Source organism: Trichosurus vulpecula, chromosome 4 (genome assembly GCF_011100635.1).
Source record: "Trichosurus vulpecula isolate mTriVul1 chromosome 4, mTriVul1.pri, whole genome shotgun sequence".
In the NCBI taxonomy this organism is placed as follows: Eukaryota; Metazoa; Chordata; class Mammalia; order Diprotodontia; family Phalangeridae; genus Trichosurus; species Trichosurus vulpecula.
Window position 1 is genome coordinate 365487771 of NC_050576.1, and position 24196 is coordinate 365511966.

A 24196-nucleotide genomic window follows, 5' to 3' on the forward strand; every position below is an offset into this window, starting at 1 on the left:
TACTGGTGACTTGCATGAAACCAACTAAAGGTATCAAAGTTGCAAGCTCAAAAATGACTTTCTCCTTGTGGGTGAGTTGTAGAGATGTGAGAGGCCTCCTGAGCCTTACAGATCAAAAGCAAAATTCGTATATGAAATCCTAGCTCTGTCAGGGGCTTTCACAGACCCTACGGTCTCCACCTCCCACTCTTGGACAGCTCTGTGGATTTATTCTCAGGCCTTACCTCTGGTAATTGACAAAGTGGCAATTTCCCTTCTTTTTCAGATTTAAAGTTCTATATTGTCTTCAAAGTTACCCTTTAAATACACAGGGAGGAGGAAAGGTTTTTGAGGACACTGACGCATTGTTCCTTGTTTTCATTGTAACTAGGGAAGCTTCAGCAGGCACAGCTAGAGGCCAGGCATTCTTGGCAGTCTCTTATTGTTCCTGGATGTTCAGGCTCCCAGGGGAAGAATTCCCATGTAAGCTATTGTAGCTGGCTTCTGATAAATGAGTCTTAGCTGGCAGGGCAGTGAGTGCAGTGTACAAAAAGAAAACAAAAAATGAAGTCCTCCTCTGACTCAACACAGGTACATCTGCAGTAATCCTTTGCTGAAACATCAAGGAGCAGCACCAGAACCAACCGTCACCTTCCATCCTTCGAGAGCTTGTTGTTTCAGCAAAGGGTGAAGCTTCGTGTCCTTGGCCGGCTTTTGTTCCTTTTGGAATCCTTGCCTTTGTTCCACTGTTTTCTGATAGTCACTATTGTGTGAAGGCAGATTGCAGGAAGCCTAACACATTATATTACCTCAACCAACAGATAATCAGATGCCATCTTCTTTATGTTACATAAAAGGAGTTCAGATTCTAACAAAAGCATATTTCTATAGTGTTCGTTGAATCCTTCAGAGCTGTTATCCCTGGACCCAAAGTGGGTACAGATCCTTAAGTCCTAGAATTGGGCATCTCATGAACACTATTTCCATCTTTTTCCTAGATATCTGAACCACTGGTGCATCCCAACAAGGTTTTGCCTTCAGATCAGCTATTTGAGGCCCCATGGGATCTTGTCTGCAAATTAGATTATGAACTGAGTTTCCACATCAAGGGAGCTGAAACATAGGACAGAAGTTAGTGCCTTATTGCAAAAACAGAGAGATCTGCTTCTGTGACTTGTTTATGGAGACATTTTTTAAAGGCAAACTTCTTGGGGCAAAATTTACATTGTGTGCTGTGTGTTTCTTGATTTATTATTTTGTGAATGCTGATTGTGGTTGGGATTGTTCAGGATATAAATGGATACATGGGGCCTGCTCAGAGGACCTTTGATTTAAGTCAGAGGAAACAATTCAGACAGAAACATTTCATTCACATAATCCAACACCCTAAGAAGGGACTTAAAAATAAATTGCAAGATTGCTTGCGTGTTTTTCCATCTCCCAGTTTGGAAGTTGACGAATAGGATCTATTAGCATCACTCAAAGTTTTCAAAAAAGGAGAAGGTTTCCTGGAGAAATAAGAAAGATGACAATGGGTAGCCCATGCTAAGAAGAATAATTTCCGACATAAGTACACTGTAGGAAAAATCTTATGGATCAGAGTGAGGAATAAGGAGGAAAGTTATAAACAACTGTGATAAAAATAGCTCTAGAAATATATGTAAGACTTGAGACCTGAGTATGAGACTTGAAGAAGAGAGGTGTAACATCACTGTCAGAGGACAAGGTGGCAAGACGGGCCACAAAGGGAGTATGCTGGAATAGAAAGATAGGAGAAACAAAAAGACCAGAGGATTGGAGGGGTCTTAAAATGAGAAGAGCTGGGATAATCAAAGTCATTCACTTCAAGGGTTGTAAAGAAGTCACTTAGGTGGCTTCTACATTCTTAGACTTGGAGTCAGAAAGTTCTTAGTTCAAATCCTGCCTCTTACTTAGGTTACTTACTTAGCTATGTTACTTACTTAGCTATGTGACCCTATGCAAATCACTTAACCTCCCTTAGTCTCTGGTTCCTCATCTATAAAATAGGGATAATAATAGGGCCGACCTCCCAGGGTGGTTATGATGCTCAGATGAGATTGTATATAAAGGAGGCAGCGAGGTGGCCCAGTGAGTAGAGCAACGGCCCTGGAGTCAGGACGACCTGAGTTCAAATCCAGCCTCAGACACTTGACACACTTACTTAGCTATGCGACCATGGGCAAGTCACCTAACCGTACCCAACTGCCCTGCCTTCTCCCCTCCAAAAACAAACAAGAGATAGTATATAAAGCACTTTGTAAGCTTTAAAATATTGTGTAAGTGCCAATTATTATTATAATTAAATCTTTTCTACAAGCTGTTCAGAAGGGTAGATTTAAAAGATTGAATTAGTGGAAGTAGAAGTCAGAGGGAAAAAGAGGAAACAGAAACTTCACAAATAGTTATGTTTTAAAAGAGTGTTAGTTTTGATCAAGAAAGCACATGCAGGCAACCTAAAAAAAACCCGAAAAGGTAAATGACTAAGTTTCATCTACTCAATGGTACGTTGGAGAGTTTGTAGAGAAATTGGATTAGACTCTGAAAATTGATTGGACCTCCTTTAGCTAATAACTCCTTTGAAGAACATTTTGGAAATACCATATATTGTATGCGTACCACCTCTAAAAATTATCAGTCCTGTATAATATTAGAATGATATGATTATATATTATGTGTTATTATATAATTAGAATAATAAAAAGTATTAATTAACTATATCTATATATATATTTGCATTACCTAAATTTCCCCCCCCCCCGTAGTCTTCCCCTTGCCTTCCTAGAGAGCCATAGCTTATAACAAAGATTGTTTTCAAGGCAAGAAAAAGAAGACAGGCACTATTTTTCATTGTCTTTGTATCCTGAGTACCTTTAGTAGCTGCTTAACAAATGCTTTTTGAATTTCATTGAGCTGAAAGCAATACAATTTTATCCCATTGATCTCCCTTGTGTGAATTTTTTTTCTCAAGATTTGTCAAAGCCCTAAGTAATATCGACTTCAATCCTTTAAAGATTAAAACTCCTTCTGGGTCAGGGATTCTTAGCCTGGGATCTGTGAACTTCTTGTGTTTTTTAATTTTAATAACTATATTTCAACATAATTGGTTTCGTTCATGTTTTATTCTTGTCTTTCATGCATTTAAGAACATTATTCTGAAAAGGGGTTCATAGGTTCAACAGACTATCAAAGTGACCCATGACACAAAAAAAGTTAAGAACCTCAGTTGAAGGACTTCTCAGAATAGTCCTTCTTCCCTGGAGTTGGTTCTAATTCAAGGAGGTCCTGAAGGTTATATCATTGCTATATTATAGGCCCAATCTGCACATTCTAAAGTAAGAGGAGAATTCGGGCTGGTATCCAAACTGGATTATTTAATCCAGGCAACTAAAATCCATTCACTAGAACTACCCAATCCATCAGTCAAATGTGTAGGGGCTGCCCAAATTCCATAATTCTCCATTTCATCCTTCATTCATAGATATTAATAACACAATAATGAAGTGTAAGTACTTGTATGATGGAGCCACAATTTCCTCTTTTTAAAATTTTATTTACCTAATATAATAAGCATGTTTGTTGCTGGTTGATTTTTCTGGGACCTGGACCTAATGCGCTCATTCGCTTTGTTTTAGTTATCATTATAGATGAAAACAAAACGGAATCCTCTTTTGAAGGGAATCTTTTCTCATAATTTTTATCTCCTTTCAACCTTTCAGATACTTGCCTGAGATCATGAATGATGGGCTGACCAATCAGATCAATAATCCAGAAGTTGACGTAGACATCACTAGACCAGACACTTTCATAAGACAACAGATCATGGCCCTGCGAGTGATGACCAACAAGTTAAAAAATGCATACAATGGAAATGATGTCAATTTCCAAGATACAAGTAAGCAATCAGCTTAATTAAAAATCTGGAAACTTTATGATTAAATGGGATCATATTTAAAATCACTGCATAGTTTTTCTTGACTAGAAATATATACCATTGTCCACATATTTCACTTCTCTGATCTGACAAGGTAGCCTTAGAGCTTTGGAAAGAGTCACATATCCACTTAGTGGTTTAAGATTGGAAATTTTGCATCAGAAATGCTTTCTTGGTTGTTGTTGCTGTCTTGAGGAGGCAATTGGGTTTAAGTGATTTGCCCAGCATCACAAGCTAGTAAGTGTCTGAAACCACATTTGAACTGCAGTTGTCCTGACTCCAGGGTGGGCGCTCTATCCACTGTGCCACCGAGATGCTCCCGCATCAAAAATGTTCAAAATGTTCGGACATACACTTGCTAGAAAACACTTTCAGACTGACACCAGGTAGTTTCAAGATGTTATCAGAAGTATAGAGAAAATATCTTTTAAAAAGCTTTGGGCCACTAAAAAGAACAAGTAATCATGTAACTATCTCTTGAACATTAAATGTACTCTTGTTAGCAGTGACTCTGTAATTTGGTCACCGAAGCAAAAGATTATGCCTGCATGTGTGAATTAATGAGATAGAAAGAAACAAATTACAGATGGAAGATATTAAGTCATCTCCCTCTTAGTTATCATCCTACAGAGTTGTCCCCTGCAATACATTTTTTTCCAATTTTTAACATTTTTATTTACAGTTTTGAGTTCCAAATTCTATCATCCCCTCCCTCCCTCCTCTCTCCTCTCCCTGAGACAATAAGCAATCGGATATATAGGTTATACATGTACCATTATGTGAAACAGTTCCATTGCAATATATTTTAGTGCTTTATTCAGTATAATTTTAAATAACTCCAACAGTTGCATTTCCATAAGTAGGATATTCTCCCATTTGACAGAATTTGTGACCACAGTGTGGGGGTGGGGGGTGCGGTTTCCCTGCTGTAATAAACCTGAATTTCACCCTTCTCAAGATCATCCCACCATTTCTTGAAAAAAATCTCTCCTTAAGGTCTGACTATGTGCCAGGCACTGTACTGAGTGCCAGGGATACAAAGAAAGGAAAAAACAATCCCTGCCTTCCAGGAACTTATCTTTTAGTGGGAGAAGTAACATGCAAACAACTACATACGTACAAGAAAGGCACATGGGGAATTGTAGTTAATTTCACAATGAAAGCACTAGCATTCATGTCTAACTTAAGGTATTAAAAGTGAAATGAATTAATCACAAATACTCTCTGTCTCTACATCTGAACAATGAAGTTTTGATTAATTATATAGCTGAGTTAAACAACAATAAAGAAATTGAGTTTTAGAAAGGCTAAATGGCTTCTCAAAGGTAGTCGCACAAGTGATTGACTTCCCCAAAATAGTAATTAGCAGAGTCAGGATCTGAACCCCAAAGTTACGTTGTCTGGCGTGTCAAGGAAATGGGAAATGTCATATAAAAATTCCAGTTAACTAAGATTTCATTCATGTTAGGGGCCATACCTCTAATCTTTCCCTTATTCTCCCACAAATCAAGGGGTAGCAATTTATACCTATAAATTGCCACTTTGGTGAAATCTTAAAAAGCAGAGCTCTAATCCCATCTTTCCCAACCACCACCAAGCAGGAATAGTAAATAACAAGTCTCTAGCAAATTCTACCCTATTAATATGGCTTAGCTCCTGCAGAGTGCCAGGTGCTAGTTGGGAGATTTGTAAAGATGTGTGTCAGAAATTCGGGTTTCTAGATCTTGAGCTCTCCTCCTCCCAATGGACAAAGTTCTAGATAACAGCTTTCACTGAACATCAGTCACTTAAGGACTGTTGCATTTATATGACTTTTATCTCAACTCTTGCAAGTGTGCTCGCTACTGCTTTCTGGTATTTACGAGCTGAGACAAGATTGCCATGTTCTTGGTTTTATCTCTCGAGACCTGTTTGCAAAAAGGATATGACCTGATGCACTTAGATGCACAGCTCTAAATAGCATTGCCTGTTTGGCTTCTATCTCTAGCTCAAAACCATTATCACGTTTTATAGCTATTATAACCCTTGTTGCTTTTGACATTTCTGCTTTATCACTTATTCTTGCCCCCTTGAATACCTATATCCATGATTACTTTTCTCAAAGAGATGTGGATATTATTTTTTCCAACTGGAATCTCCTTTCATTATTTGCTGCTAAAATTTTTAATATTCTGAATCTCTTTTAATGATAACTATGTAAAGGTTATAATACTTCATGCCTATACTAATCTTCAAAACAATTCCCCTATCAATTTAGTATCTCTAAATTTAATTAATGTGCTCTTTTAACCCTCACATGGATCAGTAATGATAAACCAGAGTAAATGTTAAGGACACAGGACAGCGTTTTCAAATGATCTGATCTAATATTTAAACATTCATTTCAGAGAAACATGATTCTCTCCCAATAGACCATTTGAAACATATTAGGGGCAGGAAAGGAAAGTCCAATTTCCTCAGCTATAAAGTGAAGGGGTTGAAGTAGATTACCTGGGAGGTCCAAAATTAAAGCCCTATGATCCTAACCAATATTCTATACTTGAGTGTGGCTGTTAGCAACCACTAGCTAAGGAGATTGTGACATTACCTCAGAAACAGCTCAGAGAGTTAGCATCTTCAGATCAGACAGAGGACAGCAGTTTACTCTGTCCATTGGGCATTCAGTCAAAGAGAGAAGGCAGGGTCTATCAGGTAAGTGGATAATGAGGAACTGGATGGTACATGTGAAGAAGGCTAATATAGAATTGAGGAAGTAGAGATGTTGGGTGAAGGAGTTGCTCACTGGGGATATGGAATTGAAAAGAGTGGGTTATAAAAGACAAGGCAACGGGCATGCAATAGGGAGCTGGTAAAGAGATCATCCAAGACAAAGGATGTGGCTAGTGCTCCAAAGATAGAAACAGATGGGGCTTGTTGAACAATTTTGGTCATTAAAAGGATAGTTATCCCCTAGTCCAGGAAGTATTTGCTTCTTCACCCAATTGTTTCTTTTGGATCAGAGGGTTTGTATAATGTTGGTTTATCCTTCCCATGTTTCCTTTAAATATCGTCTCACACCATTCCTTTGTGAAAGAATGATATCTGTTAAGAATGCTAGTAATGACCTTTTCAAAAAGAAGAGAGGTGTGTGTATGTGTGTGTGTGTGTGTTTTGTGTATGTGTTAATGTAACAGGTATGCTATACAGTTATTCTACAAGGTCCAGATTTGCCCCCGTCTGTAAGAGGACTTGGAACAGATGAATGTCAATCACCAGCACTTTGTACCTAACAGCTATATAAAATGGCCCTTTATCTAATTGTAACTGTCAATCATAACTTGTCACTCATTGGCTCAGCTCCCACCCACTGACAACTCTTGTGCCTTCAAAATCCTACCTATTCTTTCCAGCACTCAAAATTAAAAGTTGTGGCTTTAAAAAAGTTGAATTAAATTAGTAAAAACATAGTAAAATCAAGAAGCTGATTGTATCATAAAATTTTTTTAAAAATATAATTCCAGACGTTTCTCAGCTCCAACTCCCAAAGCAAACTCCCAGCTCTATTTGGAGTCCTTTTAAAAAATCTCTTCCGTCTTCTGAGCTACAAAAATAATTAATTTGCAGACGGAAGAGAGAGAGGAGAGACAGAGAGAGACAGAGAAGCAAGGAAGGAATGAAGAAAGGAAGGAAGGAAGGAAGGAAGGAAGGAAGGAAGGAAGGAAGGAAGGAAGGAAGGAAGGAAAGAAGGAAACAAAAAACAAAGAAACAAAGATTGATTTCCACTTCTACCGAGGACAAAAGTAGGAGTTATAAGTCATTTACTCAAAACTCACAAACAGGTGCTGGAATGAGTCTTCTCGCTCTTATTGATCAAAGTAGCATGTTTTGATCACCACAATTCAGATGCTTCAAGCTTTTTTCTTTCCAGACGGTCCACATCTTCTCATGTGTCCAACTCAGCCACTTCCACTGTCTGTACAAAGGTCTAGCTCCTATCTGCATGCCGCTATAGACTAGGGGAGCACAGAGTGCTCTTCAGCTTGGTGCCATAGGCTAAAAGATTGGGGAGAGATGCTCACCATTACCACTGTCTTCTAGAGAAAGGGCACTTTCCTACCTAGGCTTTTGGACAATGCTAATCACTTATTAACCATTCAGCATTAGGTGGCTTTTAAAAAAAAAGGTCAATGCCAACTTGGTAAGTTACCCAGAGTCTATGATTCAGGTACAGACATTTGAACAGAGGTCAGCAACCTCTTCAATACCAAGGGCTTTGTGCCAAAAAGTAAATATATGCCAGGGAAGAGGGCAAAGGGGAAAGGAAAAAAGAGTATAAGAAGAGAACAGGGAGGAAATAGGAAAAAAAAAGAAGAAAGATACTGTTTTCTTTTTTTATCTCATCACTGAATACACCACGTTACACATAATAATATTAATAATAACATTTATAACACTATGTGAGGCACTGTGCTAAACATTGTATAACTGTTACATCCTTTGATCCTCACAGTACAACACATCCACAACACACACACACACACACACACACACATACACACACACACACATATCCTTCTTCCTTTTGAAAAGGTCATTCTAATCACCCTTTGGTCCTCACAATACACCACAATAATAATGCTATTATTATTCCCATTTCACAGATGAAAAAACTGAGACAAACAGAGGTTAAGTGACTTGTCCAAGATCACATAACTAGGAATTGTGTCTAAGCCCACATTTGAACTCCGGTCTGTCTTCCTGACTCCAGGCCAGGCCCAGAGCTCATGCCATCTAGCTGCCTCATAGTCAACACCTAATAAATATTTATTAAATAGAAATTAGTTTGTGTGGTTTGGAGTAGGCATGCACCACACACACAAACATACACACACACACACACACACATTTGCACACAGTTAGCCATTATAATATACAGTAGTACTATGACACTCACATGTGGGATAGAACCTGCGATAGAAGTTAATATTACACCTCGGTAGTCTTACAATGTACAAAAAGTCAAGCAAACTAAAATATTTGTTAATAGCACACAAATTTGAGGAAAGGACTCAGTGAATTTACTTTGATTTTGTTTTTAGTGTTCTATTTTGTTTCATCCTCAGTTTTTGCAGCTTGACATTTCTCCTTCCCTTTGTAACAGGTGATGAAACCAGTGGCTCAGGCAGTGGCAGCGGCTGTATGGATGACATCTGCCCGACTGAGTTTGATTTCGTCACTACTGAAGCACCCCCTGTCGATTCAGATAGGAGAGAAGTGAACTCTTCAGCCAACAAGCTCAGCTACCCACTCCTCACGTGGCCTATCCTCTTCATTGTCTTCTCACTGCAAAGACAGTGGAGATAATCCTGGATTTCGGTCAGATAAACTGAGTTTTAGCTATATGAACAGCCAACTTCTTCTTTTTCTTACACTATTGGACAATGGACCATGACACAATACTTAACAGTTTTCTATGAGAAGAGAGCAGTAACACAATCTGCTTCCCTTTTTGTTTTCCCAAAGAGCACCGGGTGCCAGACTGAACCGCTTCCTATTTCCTTCAGCTATCTGTGGAGACCATGTCTATTCTTGAGTGAATTCTTACTCAAATCTTTCTTACCAAGGGACTTTCTTACCTTCATTTGCTTCTATGCTGCAGAAGTAAAGGGATCTCACATTGTGGGGTTTTTATTTCCTTTCAAAAAATAAAGGGCACGGAGGGAGTGGTAGGGGAGAGCAAGATAGAAAGAAAATAATTTTTCTTCAGAAATCAGGCCAAACCCCAAGGCTGCTGCATTTTCAACAGACAGGCAAAGGAAGGTAGAAAATTTTTTTAAAAAGACCCTCTAAATGATATCATTTCTTTATTGACAGCCAGCCCTCTAACAAGGGCCTCTTTATGGCAATTCAGGTCTATAAAATGGTCATTGGAAGAAAGTTTGGAATTTTTTCTAAGGAAAAAAAGTAGTGAAAATACAGTATGTCTCAGTGGTGAATGTCTTGCACTCCTGGCCACCAACACTAATTGATTGGAAGGCATTGAAACTGATAATTAGAAAATAATCTTTAGCAGTATACCAACACTACAAAGAGTTCAGTATTTCCTATTACTTGCCAATGAAGATTCACATCTACCTGCCCAGTATACATTTCCATAGTGGCACCATTTTTCCTAAGCTGTTTAGTTTTTCGCTTTGTTATCCACTCGGCACAGGAGTTCTCTCTCCTTTGCAGTACCCTTGACACATCTTCCCTCTAAGATTTGGACTGAAAAATGATCTCCGGTAATAGAATTTCCTCGCTTTTGCCACCAATCCCACATTCATTCAGTTTTTCTGCTCCTGTGCTTACTACCCTCCCAAAGTGACAGTTCTTTCAATGGACTGATAAGCAATTTGGATCCATATGCAAGTTTTCATATATAAGGACTTCCTTTGTGTCAGTTGGTTTCTGTATCACAAGGGCATTCGATTACAAAACAAACAGATAAGATAAAAAAACAGTAATAGTATTGACATGGAGATTTCTTTCACTTTTTTAGTCTTAGTATGATCATCTATTTTTATATATATATTATATATATAAATCACAGATTTTAACTTCTTAACTACAAGCTCAGGGTTGACACACCTTTGTAACAAAAATGTTTTGTCAACCGGCTCTTCTTGTCTTGTGATGCTCAGAGAAGTGATTTTTTTAAATGACCTATGAGCACTGGGAATCAAGAGAGAGAACTTTTTATGTATCTAACTGTCATTTTATTAAAAGTTCACCAGAGGACACCCTCTTTCGCATGAATGTGATTTGGCATGGGGGTGCTCCAGATCAGACAGGGCGTATGGGGAGATCCAGGGCACCGCAGGATTTGACTGGTGATGGCAAATGTGTGCATAGAGAATGTCATTCATTGAAAATTATTGTTTTTGGGAACAAGGTCTTGGGTCTAGAATTCCTGGTGTGGTTTGGACCTATTATCTTAATTTGGGGGTGAGGAAAGAGAGTTCAAAGCCCTGGCCTAACCAGCTACATCATGTAGGCCAAAATCAGATGCTATCAACCCCTTAAAGGAAAACATGAGAAAAAAAAAACAAAAACAAACAAAAAATACCCAGGGGACAGCTGGAGGTGGGGTGGAGTTCCATAAAAATAATCGGTTTTCCATGTGTTTCTTGGTTTATATGATGAATCTGGAGTTGGTAAAATTAGTTTCAGAGACTATAAAGTATTTCAGTCACATTAAAATTTACAATAATGACATGTAAATGGTATTTTCAATCTCATTTTCTCTTCAAAATTATAATTAGCTATCGATTTAGTCACAACGTTTAAGTAGAATACACACAGCACAATAGTATTATGTACACTTAAGCACTTTTACAAAAAAAAATAAGGTATTTACAAGCTACTATTGATATATTATGCCTAATGAAATAGGAAATATAGGTTTTTAAGAGACTGTCTACCACCCTCCTAATTGAAATTTTTCTAAAACTCCAACACGAATTTCCTATTGCATACTTTTGGAAAAATCATCAATCTGACAACCAAACATTGGCTTTCTATCACCAATTATGCATACAGAGAGCTCTCTGCAGTGACCAATACCTTAAATTACTGACTCTATTTTGTGTTTAAGAATCAGTATTTTGTTTCTCCAATAATGAAGGTGTAAAGAAAATGACACCAACCTGATTTACCAGAATATTTGAGTAAGAGCTGGTTTAGGCAGCTCCGCACTCAAATTCTTTTCTTTTTCAGTATTTCCTCCTTTTCCTTCTATGAAGTGTATCAAGGAGATGCCTTTTTCCTCATTTTTTTGCCCAATACAAAGGTTATGTATTTACATATATGTGTATGTGTATATATATATATGTATATGCATATATATATATACATATATATATATATTTTTAAAACCTGATCCATTCACATCTGGTAATGACGATGATTAGCTACAGTAAATCAACAGTGAAAAGAGTTGAAATGATCAGGTCACCATACCATAATACAGATCACCTTGGGTAGACATGGTCACATTAGTCAAGTTGTACCTCTTGACTTCTCCCCTGCCATCCTCTTATGTCATACAATTTTTCATATTCATTTGAGCAGTGAGATATTTACTCCACTGTTGGCATGCCATCAGCTTAATCTAGATTGCTCCCCCTTTTGTAGGAAATTTTTGGAAAGTCTATCTATAACTTGAGTTCTGTAGTTTCAGAAAGTAGTATAATATAGTGGGGTACAGGAAGAAACTCCATGATTTTCCATAATTTGTCAACCTGATGTTCCCTAAATGTCATCCATTTGTCTTCACTTCATAACCTCTGTTCCTAATAGAGAAGAATAAGTTCCACTGGGCTCATTGAAATCTGGAACTAGGAAATAATGAGTGGTGCTCATAAATGCAAACATTTAGATTATTTAAAGTGCCTCTATTTTACATGTTCTTTAGTTATAATATGTATTTTTCTAACAGTAATACACATATATAATAGGTGTATATTAAACTATGTATATGTTATAGCTAAAGACTAAACGGAGTTTTGTCTTTAGCAGAGAAGAACAGTTAGCAAATTCATAAATTAGAGTTTTGTTTATGATTCTGTTTTGATGGGTAATGATTTGCTCTTTTACTTAATATTCTATACTTTGAATACAGGGATCAGTAAAGCCTGTTTTGAAATATAAGGGATGTGAAATTCTAATGTATTTGTGAACATTCAGACACATTATCTATCATTCACTGACAAACTAACAATTGTAATGAAGGCAAAAATCCTTTCATCTGAACAAAGATGTGATTTGTTTTGATGATGTCAATGTTAAAATAGCCCTAATTAATGATTTTTAATTGACATTTCCTATTGTGAACATTGGCCCACATTTGATCTTTACTTGTTACAAGTAGCTATATCATGGCTACAGACTAAACATTAGCTAAGGTCCATAATGAGGAAGAACAATTAGCCAATTTTTGAATTGTGAATCTGTTTATATTTACATTTTCAAAGTTAATCATTGATTACTTTTTTTAAGTAAGGGGGGTAGCTTAGCTTGATTCCTTGTTATAAAATAGAAAATTAGTAACAATTCATCCAAATTTTCCTCTTACTTCAACAAATGCTTTTTTTCCTTTGACAAGAAAAGCATAACTAATACTACAGTGATTGTTCTTCCCTGTTATAGATATTAGTCAGTGTTTAGCTTTAGACTGAGACATATATATGTGATATAAAGTTGTATGTACACTGGAGCCTTGCTATATCATGGCATGCTATAGCACAAAACTCAGTCTAACAGTGTTATCTTTGGCCTTGTCCAAGGTGGAAAGAAGAAGGGGTGTTTCTTACTAGAAGTACTGAAAGGACTTTGTAACAACGCATTTTAATGGTATGGTCCCCACAAATGGTATTATAGTGAGGCTTCAGTGTGTGTATACATAAAATATATGCATTATGTATGTGTACACAAGTCCTCTCCTAACTTTTTGTGTGGCTGTCAATTACTATGCGGGTTAAGATTTTGCATTTCTAATTTGAGATAGAAAGTTACCATTAAGCTTGTATGAAAATTGTAAAAAAAAAATCATCGAATAGTTGTTTCTAGTACCCTTTATGTATTTTCCTTAATTACCTTCATGGTTTAAGGTTGAGGGCCTTTAGGAGCTATAGTGTAAACAAATGGAACAATCGATTATCCCACCACTGTGACAATTTGAATGCATTTAGTTTTGGAAACCATTGACTTTTATCTTTACCTAGAATCCTTAGCCTCTTCAAGTGTGCATAGTTTAAGCAATGAAATGGAAAATCCTGTCTCTCTCACTTCTGAATTCTTTTCTCCTTCCAAGATAAAATGTAGAGCCCTGAGAAAGAATGTCAATATTATTTAAGTGAGGTCAGAAATGGGAAAATAATAAGCAGGTGGGAGGAGCAGGGAGTGATGGGCAAAAATTTTCCAAAATAAGAAAATAGTATTGATTTTTAGATCTCTAAAATGATATGACTGTGCTCATAGGCAGGTTTAAATGACCTGTTAAACAGATCACGAGCAATCAGTTTCAAATAACTCACTCTTTAACACAGTTAACAATGATTTCTTTACTGAAAATATAGGACCATTTCAAAAATGTTTTAGTAAAAAATTATAAAAGCCCCCCAAAGTATAGCATTTACCTGTAAGCAACACTATAATTTAAACTCACAACATTAATCTCTTTGGTTTATCCAGAAAGATAATCATTGAAAAACAAATTAAGGCAACTTTAAAATAACTCCAACTGAGAAATCAGGATACAAATTTCTTTCAGGGAAAGGAAGCTAATTGCCCAGGAAGGAAAAGGGATCCATGTGGTGGTTATTCACAGTAATTCCCAATTTTAAAAACCATGAAGCTAAATAAGCACTTTGATTTTTCTGAAGGATTAAAAGGGGGTAACACAGCATAGCACACACTCACAAAATGGAAAATCCTCTGCTTTTACACTGTTTCCGGATTGATGCTGATCAGACAATGAGTGATAAATGCATAGAAGGAAAAGGGGCATAAAAACAGGGCATCGAGCATTCCACCCCAATGCCACTATTTTCTAAAGGAGAACAAATTCCCATTCAATAGTCATTTCTGTAAGAGCTCTCATCGCCTGGGCGATGGGCAATTGGTTGACACCACAGAAAGCTGTAAAGGCCCTGCCTTTACATTTCCAATGTTATTGTTCTCCTTACCTTCTTTGGCCCACCTTGAAACATATGGCAGAGCAAGAGAGTGCCCACAAATGTCCCAGATTAAGGTGAAGTAGAAATGAGATTCGAATTCAACTTCTTGGAAATCCAGCCCAATCCAAGCATTTATTGAAGATCTGCTCTAGGAAGGCTACTATACTGGGAGCTGAGTCATACAAAGGAAAAAAGCAAGAAGCAAGGAGATTATGTTGTTCTGAGGAGGATATCATATGTGCACATATGGGACACATATAGGACCACATATAGGATAACAACAGAAATCATAAAGGAAATATTTCTTTTAAGCCATCTTTCCTTTAATGTGTATCAACATCTCTAGATAAAAGTCATGGGTTAGGGAGTGAAAAAACATATATTCAGTCACTTACATGGCTCTGCCACCCTATCCCTTTATAACAACCCATTTCCACATTTTGGAAGAGGAGCTAAGCCAGAACCTAGCAAAAAATCCAAGCTTTTACACATTTCCTCTCACTCATTTAACATACAGAGAACCCAAACACCTTTGAACTCCATTTATCCTTTGAAAGAAATAGAACAAGGTGAGGAAGCAGCTGAGGTACTAGAGGGTAAGATTTTTGTTTTCCTTGAAGACTGGTTTATATTAGGGAAGTTATCCAAGGTTGTTAAGGAAATCAGTGATTAATGAAGGGACGGAATCCAAGAGTTTGCCCACATTGCTTATAACAAGGATGCCCAGGAAAATTGCATCTAGAGCTTGAAATGCCTCTTAATTGGTTGATGTTCGTAAAACACTTGAACATGAAAGGCTTGTATAATTGGATATGATGTTCTGGTAGCCATGAGCATCTGAATCTGTGTAGCCCCTGAGTCAGTGGAGTGCCCTGCTTTGATTTTACAGCAGCTGGGAACCAAGAACAGGAAGTTAGGTCACTGAGCCAGGCAATTTTATGTAATCTTTATGAGGAGGAATTTGGAAACCTGAATCATTGATACAGCATGTTACTAATGGGCTATTCATATGGGATTGCTGAAAAAGCCATATCAAATAACATTCATAGGTCATAGAATTTGGAGGTATATAGGACTTTAGACATCATCTGGTCTAACCTCTCTCCAGTCAGTTTTATAGATAAGGAAACTAAGATTGAAATATTGCCCAAGAATCTGGGGATCTGAACCCAGTTTCTCTGATTCCAAATCCAGTATGCTCCGTTGCTTTTTCCATGAAACCATCCTGTAACATGATAGATTTGTCTTCTCGTTTAAAATGAGAGTCATCGAATTCTTTTAATTTCATGGAGTTCGTTATCAAATTAAAGGCATGGAGAAGGAGTGGTTTTTTTTTTAAACTCAGGAAAGATCACTACCTTTTCACTCAACTCTTCATGCCAACATTCTCTTCCATAGGCTATCTCTGTAACTCATTTAAAAGACAAAAATGTTAAATGAAGATGAATGTTCAACGACCAGTCGGTCCAACCAAAGAACTAGTTTGGCTATCATTTTTATTACTGCCATGACCAACATATAAAATGGATCCAGACACACAAAGAAACAGCTTCAAGAGTCTTTTATGACTTGCTCAAACACTGTCCTGATGACATTTTTTCTCGAATTAAAATGAAGATCAGGGCAGAGATAGTTAGTTCTTAGTTCATAGACCTACAAATGGAAGGGCACTTGGACACTATCTGGTCCAACTCCCTCTTTTTATAAATGAAGAAACTAAGGCACCGATAAATTAACTGACTTGCCCAAGGTCACACAAGTGCATGGATTTTTCCTCTAGACTGTTAATTCTTGGAGGGCAGGCACCATTTCAGATTACTTGCTGAAATCTGTTTCTTTTGCTGCCACTGAGTTTTGAGTATGTCTTTACCTGCCAGTTTCAGTATCCTATATCAGTTATGACCTCCTCCCTTTGGGCTTTGAGGCTAACTGGTCCAGTCCCATAAGAAAACTCCATGTTTCTTCCTTCCTGATACTGCACTAAATATACGGCCCTGTGGCAACTTTCTTAGCATAGCTAGGCTCACGTACTCCAAAGAGTATTGCACAGAGCTTGGCACAGAGTAGGCATTTGATAAATGCTTGTTGGCTGATTAACCTCACCACATCTATCGTTGAATTCCACCACACACAGTTACATATACAAGTTGGTTAAAGTAACTAAGGAATCAAGATACTTGGTGGCAAAGATAGTCCTCTTGAAAAAAAAATTATCCTCAGAGAATTCACAAAAATGGATATAAGAAAAATTTCTATTCTCTTTTCTTTGCTACAGAAGAAACTACAAGTGCCATTTAAACCTCTTGTCTCTTTAAAGTGGTCCCCAAAGCCATAGAGACTTTGGCATAAACCAATCTCTCAGCATCCTAGTTCTGAGCTATAAAAACATCAGACTAACAGCTACAACTAAAGGAACTCCATAGGAATGAATTTCCTTATGTCTCTGATGGTAGGTTGATAATCTGAAAGTCATCTGATTCACCTTCTGGTCTGATTTGGGGGGGGGGGGGTCTGGTCTTGTAATTTCACTAGGGTACCTTTTAACTCTAGATGGAGAAATTCCCTCTTCTAATGCAATTTGACGCGTGTTTTACAACTTACAGTCTTAAAGAATTACCTGAGGCACTGAGAAGTTAATTGTGTGATTTGCCCAGGGTCACATAGACAGTATTTGTCAGAAGCTGAACTTGAACACAGACCTCTGTGACTTAATTATATACACTGAGGGGAAAAATACTTTTTTCGCGAGTGTGAAAAATTAGAAGTGCCCAAATTATATTAAGCCAAAGAAGTTACATCTAAACAGTATTGTTAAAAGTTTTAATAACACAGAAGTGAGTATTATCTTTATTTGTATGAGCCATTTCATATCAATTAGCAATTTAAGGCTGTTTTTGCTGATGCAAAAAAAAATCTAGCCACTGGCTATTAGCCAGCATTCTCATCTGACTACTTCATTAATTTGTTCTAGTTAGTATGTCAAAATTTATGGGAGATGATACATTAACCTCTAAAAAGCATGTTTTTTTCTTTGAAAAAGTAGAAAATGAAGCTTCATAATAAGTAGCTGATATTAATTATAAAGCATTCTAAACCTTTGGGCTTAGCAATATTCAATCCAAATAAAAAGGAATTAAGATGACCTCTCCATATACCCCTAACTACATACACATGCACACACATTCTCTCATGCCCCTTTCAGAGTCTCCATACCTTTCTCTGGGGCATTGTTCTAGCCTGTTCTTCTTTCATGCCATGGGCAGTTTCACTGAGAATAAGGTTAAGTTAAGCATTATGATAAGATTCATATTTGTTTTTCTGCGTTGCATTCTCAAATTGGAAAATCCTTGAAATTCATAGACAAAAAAAAATCCTATTTATATTTAGCATAGTACAATAGCAGTCAATGAAAACTATAGAGATAGAATAAAATTCTCACATATCATTTTACAGATGAAGAAACTGAGGTCCAAAAAGGTTAATGACTTGCCCAAAATGACACTAACTAGTTGGTTAGTGGTAGAACTAGCATTAAAACCCAGGTCTTTTGACTCCCCATCCTTCCACTATACAACGTTTAGCACCCACATTTTAATATATGTCTGAATCGGATGAGAGTTCTCGAACATGAAAAACTTATGAGTTGGGTAAACTAGAAGAATGTAACAGCAATTCATCATTGTGTCTATGTCTACAGAGTCCGTTTTTGAGAGACACAGTTTTGAAGTTCTTTGATTATAACACTAGGGCTTAAATTACTAAAAAAAAGATAACACCTCCTTCTACTCCTATGCCAGCAAAAGGTATTTCCTAGCCTTTTTTCTCTCTGACCTCTAAAACAAAGAGCCAGGTTTTTAAAAATCCCTACATACCACGAAAGTCCTTGAGAACTTGCTCCATAAAACATTGGTGAGATTCTGGAAGCCACACACTCCACCAACCATTACTACCAACTTTATAAGAAATAACACAATTTTTGGAGTACTATCTCATACAGTTATTGTTCTGCCATCCTTATCCAGATGTAATAATTGCTAATATTGGTAATAAACTCCAGTCAGTTTACACCCAAATAAATGTATTGCTACCTTATGTAAGGGGGCAGAAGAGTTCCAACCCTGCTATAATTATTCTATGTGCCCATTTATGAAAAATAACCAGCCCTGTGCCATGCACTCTGTAAGTAGCCTTTCTGCTTAACTCTTCTCTACCTATCTACTGTAATTTGAGGGATATGTGGAATCAAAAACTTGAGAGACAACTGACCTTGTCAAGTGCATAATCCTAACCCACAAATTTCTTGCTGTATCCTTCAGTACTTTGTGGCTTCAAATGTACTAACTACTCATGTTTATTCCAATCTCTTCTTTTTGTATTCTGCTAGGCTCTCCCAATGGACAGGTGCATACATGATAACTACCATATCCTAAGCAGTTAGTTGCTAAATCTGTTTCTTCTGTTGCCACCGAATAAATGTGCTTTAGATTCATTTGATTATGTCTTCTTCACCTTGCCAATCTCAGTGTCCTTTAATAGCTATGACCTCCTCGATTTTGGCTTTGGGGCCAAATACTCCAGTTCTGTAAGAAAACCTCATGTTTCTTACTTTCGGATACTGTGCTATCTTATATGACCCTTTCCTAGCATAGCTGGACTCAACTAATCCAAAGATGCCAAAGCTTGAGGTAAAAGGCAGTTCTTATTATTCCCCAACAGATGAAAGAATCAAGGTGGTAGAGAGAGGGTGGGAGAGTTATATTCAGGCTACTGGGGAGATGAAGGTCACAACACCAGGACTTTCAGTTCATCAGAGGATCCAGTAGAGTCTTCATTTGCTATGATGCCTGTTGCAAAGTGAACCATTTTCCTCCTGGAAAAGGATAGGGTTGTTTTCATCTACAAATGACTGAATCAACAGAGCTAGAATATGTCAGAAAAAGTCAGTATTCTAGACAGCCATAAGTTCAATTCAACTCAACTGAAGAAGTATTTATCAGGTACCTACTATACTGTGCTAGGCGCTAAGCAAAATAATTCAGAGATGTTCTTCAGCATGAAATAAGAGATGGGTAAGATCATTTTTTCCCTTGGAAATATTAAGAATGTGTGGTACAGTGTGAATAAAGTACATAACAATAGTGAGTGACCATCTGTTTTCATATATACATTGGCTGAACCATAACTTTAAAAAGTGGTATTGCTTATTCTGACTCCAGAGGGAAAAAAATGTTCATGAAGCTTCCCAAATCTATGTATAGTTTCTATGTTCATGCTAGGACAATTGATCAAATGAAGCCATTTTTTCCCAACTCCACATGCTCTGAAAAATCAAACAGGGTAAAATATCGATTACCAAAACCCTTGTTCAATTTTGAAATCTTGATGATGTCCAAACCATAGGAGCTTTGCTCTATTTATGATATCATCTGACCCCTTGACTGCTTTATAATCATACCTTCCCTATCTATTATCCAGTGTATAAGAGCCTAAATTCTATTATGTAGCTCTCTACCATAAATCTCCTCTCCAGCTACTGAGTTTTCTCGATCACAATTCTTTTCTTAGCTAGCACAGCTTCAGAAAGTTTGGATGGAGGGGAAGAGCAGGGAAAAGTTGGTGGGAGAAGGGGGCCAGAGAAGCATTCTGATTTCCCAATGACAATAGGACAAAGGTGCTTGACATTTCCTAAATGCCCTCAGTTGGGCCTGCTGCCCATTTACCTCTTCATTTATCTCCAAGTCATTATTAACCTGGTATGGAATATGGCAGTTCCAGAAGCCATGATCATTAATGTAAATACCACTTGCTCCTATAAGACTTGCTTTTGCTGCTATGTTTTTCATACTTGTTTAGCTCATGATATCTCATGCCAAATACTTTACAGACAGTGTTTAGAAATCACAAAGCAGCTAGACCATGAAAGGCTGTGCTCCCATCCATCAGGAAATGGAGTCTGACTGCAGGGATGTTTTGTATTTGCTTTACATTCATTATGGGTTTCTAGCTGAGCCTGCTTTTCTCCACAAATATTGAAGACAGAGAGAACTAATGACATTCTGCTAACACAGACTCATGCTGGTGATTCTGCATCTTCCAAAAGGACTGCGTAGATGCCATTAAAAGAATTGCAATTGACAGCTGGGGCTATCGGGCCAGATGTGATATTGGGTTATTAGACAAAGGAGGTCCTCAAAGACTTTTGAGGTAAAATTGGAAAAGTCATACTTTACGAGGTTGCCTAACTAGATGTCCCATAAGTGCTTAAAATGCATAGGAGACTTGCAATCAGATTGAGGATATGGAAATGAATGGAGAGGACAGTAATTAACACGTCCCCAAACCCAAATTGTGGTTATTCTGCCTGCCTTTTGTCAGCAAAGTTGTTGTCCAAATTTACCAGATATTTGCTTCTCATTCTTCTTGTTGTGTGATACATATATTGATGAATATGAGCTTTCCCTTAACAATGGTGTTAGATAAAAAAAAAGTTTCAATTGTATTACACTGACTTATCTGACATGGGTCATCAAAGACAAGAAAAATTTTAATTTGCAGTAACTCTTTAGAGCCAAATTAGTAGTTACCTAGGGGTTCATTTTCAGAGTGCTTTGGTTTTATCAAAAATACCCACCTCATTAAATTATTCTCAACTCTGGCAAAAGAATCCAAAAACACTTTGGGGACTCTATAAGACAAAAACAAATTCTCCTTATCAACAAATCTTTGAAAAGCCCCTTTAGCATCTGTTGAAATAGTTTTCCCCCAACATGCCTGAAAGTGGTAAGGAGAAACCCTGGGACTTTTCTTAATTAAGCAATAAGATATGGCGGAGGGGGGTGTAATGCTGAGATATCATACATCTAAAGCATTAAAAAGCTGAATACACATTTAAGTACCTCTAAATCCTTAGGTATCTGATTCTCCGCCAAACGTGCCTTATTGCTGTTATAAAAAGTCTTTTCATATTTCTAAGTACGACCTTCCAAATAGGCAAAGGCCCAGTTGGAAGGGATATCTTGGTCTGGAAACTAATATGGCAAAAGCTGTAATTTTCCCTCTTCCCACACCCCATCATCATCTGGGGACGGTGAGAGGGAAGTGGTCAGTGTATACTACGTTTTTTGTTTTGACCGGTGTGCCAGTGAATAAGACAAAAGTCTATGTAACCCCCAAGATCATCCCCACCTACTGTGGATAGCAGGATGAATAACATTTAATCCTGAAATCTGCTTTCTAATGGTGGTCTGGGCAACCTATTCTGGTTATTAAAAAATTAATACACTTGTCTTAAAAACCTTGCTAACAAATCACTGAAGCTTGCCACTTATCGGGACTAATAATGTTCCTATAAGTGGTATTCTAGCCCCACTTTCCCCACCCCATCCCCAGACAGTAGTCGTTTGGCCAGTGAACCATGAAGACGTCTGGAGTAAGGGGCATTCCTGGACACTGTTGCTATGATATTCAGTACTGTATGTAGAGACTTGACACCTCAGTGATGAAGACTTTAACATGCCTTATTTGTCCTAGTTACTTTTTTATAGTGTGATGACTTAATAATACGAGTTGTGTTAGATTGCTTCATCATTATAAATTAACTATATCTGCTCTGCCATGCAAACTATCCAATGCATTCTTTGAAGAACCATGTTAGAGCATTCTAATCATGTCACCAACTCACCTAATTCTTATACTTTCACCTTCATTTCATTTGTACTCCATGAAGGGAAGGTATTCCAGTGGTTTGAAAAAAAAAAGGATTTGGAACCCTCTGATGGACTACAATAAATACTGCAATTAAGTATACAGTTTGTGTCGTTGTGGTTTTTTCCTCAGTACTTCAAAATGGTCTCTTTTCTAGTATTCTTTCAACTCTTGAACTGGGCCTGCCTTCTAATAGGGATGGCACCAAAGTAAGCCAAATATACTTATTGGTAATGAAGATTCTCTCACCCAGTTTCTCCTATATCTTCTCTAAAATCAATTCAATTCACCAATCCTTTCTAGGTACCTCTAAAAAGTATGATTATAGTAGCTGACCTTTGGGGCAGCTAAGTGGCGCAGTGAGTAGAGCACCAGCCCTGGAGTCAGGAGGACCTGAGTTCAGACACTTGACACACTTACTATCTGTGTCACCTTGGGCAAGTCACTTAACCCCAATTGCCCTGTCTTCCCCCCTCCAAAAAATAAAAACAAATAAAACATAATAACTGACCTTTATATTGGACTTTATGTAGATTATCTAATTTGACCTTCACAATAACCAGAGGTGGGTATTATTACAGGTATCATTATCTCTCAGTTTATAAATTAGGAAACTAAAGTTTTAAGAGGTTAAAAGATATAACCATAGCCATAGAGATAGTAAGTGCCAGAGGGAGGTAAACACAGATTTCCTTAGGCCTAAATTCAGTACTTTATCCTTATATTTTGCTCAGCAATAGAGTTTAGCAGCAAACTGCACTGATTTGGACAAAAATAGACATCTCTCCTTGAAGTACGCTGATTCTGTGATCCAGTCTCAGACACATACACACATACGCAATGACTACAGAATTTATAAGAATAAGAATTATTGCTCCTATTTTCGTGGCATTTTAAGGGTTAAAAAATCATTTTCATTACAATGACCTTTTGAGGTATGCAGGGTCAATATTATTATCCCTATCTAATGACTGAGGCAGTTGAAGCGCAGTCATGCATCAAGTATGACCTTAGCCCTCTGATTCTATATCCTCTAATCCACACTTCCTCTCCTTGTGTTACTTAGTTGGCTCTTCAAGATTCAGGATCCTTGAGCCCAACTATAGCCTTTCCTGGAATGGCTCCTATTAAAGCTGAGGTTAGACAATCACTTGGGTATATTATATCAGAGCTTCCTTTCAAGAATGGATTGGAATATATAGCTGTTGAGGTGCCTTCTAACTCAGATTCAGTGTTTCATTAACCACATTGATTCTTTGTGACCTATCTTCTAGCTTTCTGCTGGCCTGAGACTTTCACTGGCTAGTTTTAGATCCCTTTCTGAAATACAAGGAATCATATTCCTATCTTGGTTTGATTTATTCCAACAAGTATTTACTATGTACCTACTCCATATGTCAGGCACTGTGTTTGATCATTGTGTTAAGGATTGCCTTAATGATCTTCCTAAAAGGTTAAAGTTTTTGAAGCCCACATTCAGCTTCTGCTAATGTCCATTGACTATCCTAATTAAGAAGGGATCATTTTTAAAAATAAAAACTTGGTATCCTGTGAAGAATGAATATTTGGATGGTGAGGTATGGCTAAGATTTTGGCTACATATAGGCCACCCGAAACAAAAATGCAGTATTTATCCAGCAGAATCAGATAATTGGAGGAAATCACTTGAAAGGCACTAGAAAAATTTTCTTCCAGGAAGGAAGGAAAGAAGAAAGGGAGGTAGAAAGAAGAATGGGAGGAAAAAGAGAGAGAGTGTGTATGTGTGTGTGTGAGAAAGAGAGAGAGAGAGAGAGAGAGACAGAGAGAGGGAGAGAAGAGGAGAGAGGGGAGAGAGAGGGACAAAAAGAGGGAGGGAGGGAGAGAG

General features: G+C 37.5%; 1 protein-coding gene across 1 annotated transcript in view; it reads left to right on the plus strand.

Annotated features, from left to right (window-relative positions):
• Window positions 1–10442, plus strand: part of LOC118847257 (glypican-6-like) — a 680725-nt gene extending 670283 nt beyond the window's left edge. Inside the window, exons 9-10 of the mRNA XM_036755771.1 lie at window positions 3717–3892; window positions 9072–10442. Coding sequence (XP_036611666.1) covers window positions 3717–3892; window positions 9072–9274 — 379 coding nt within the window. The 3' untranslated portion in view covers window positions 9275–10442. The remainder of the gene's footprint in view (window positions 1–3716; window positions 3893–9071) is intronic.
• The last annotated feature ends 13754 nt before the right edge of the window (window positions 10443–24196 follow it).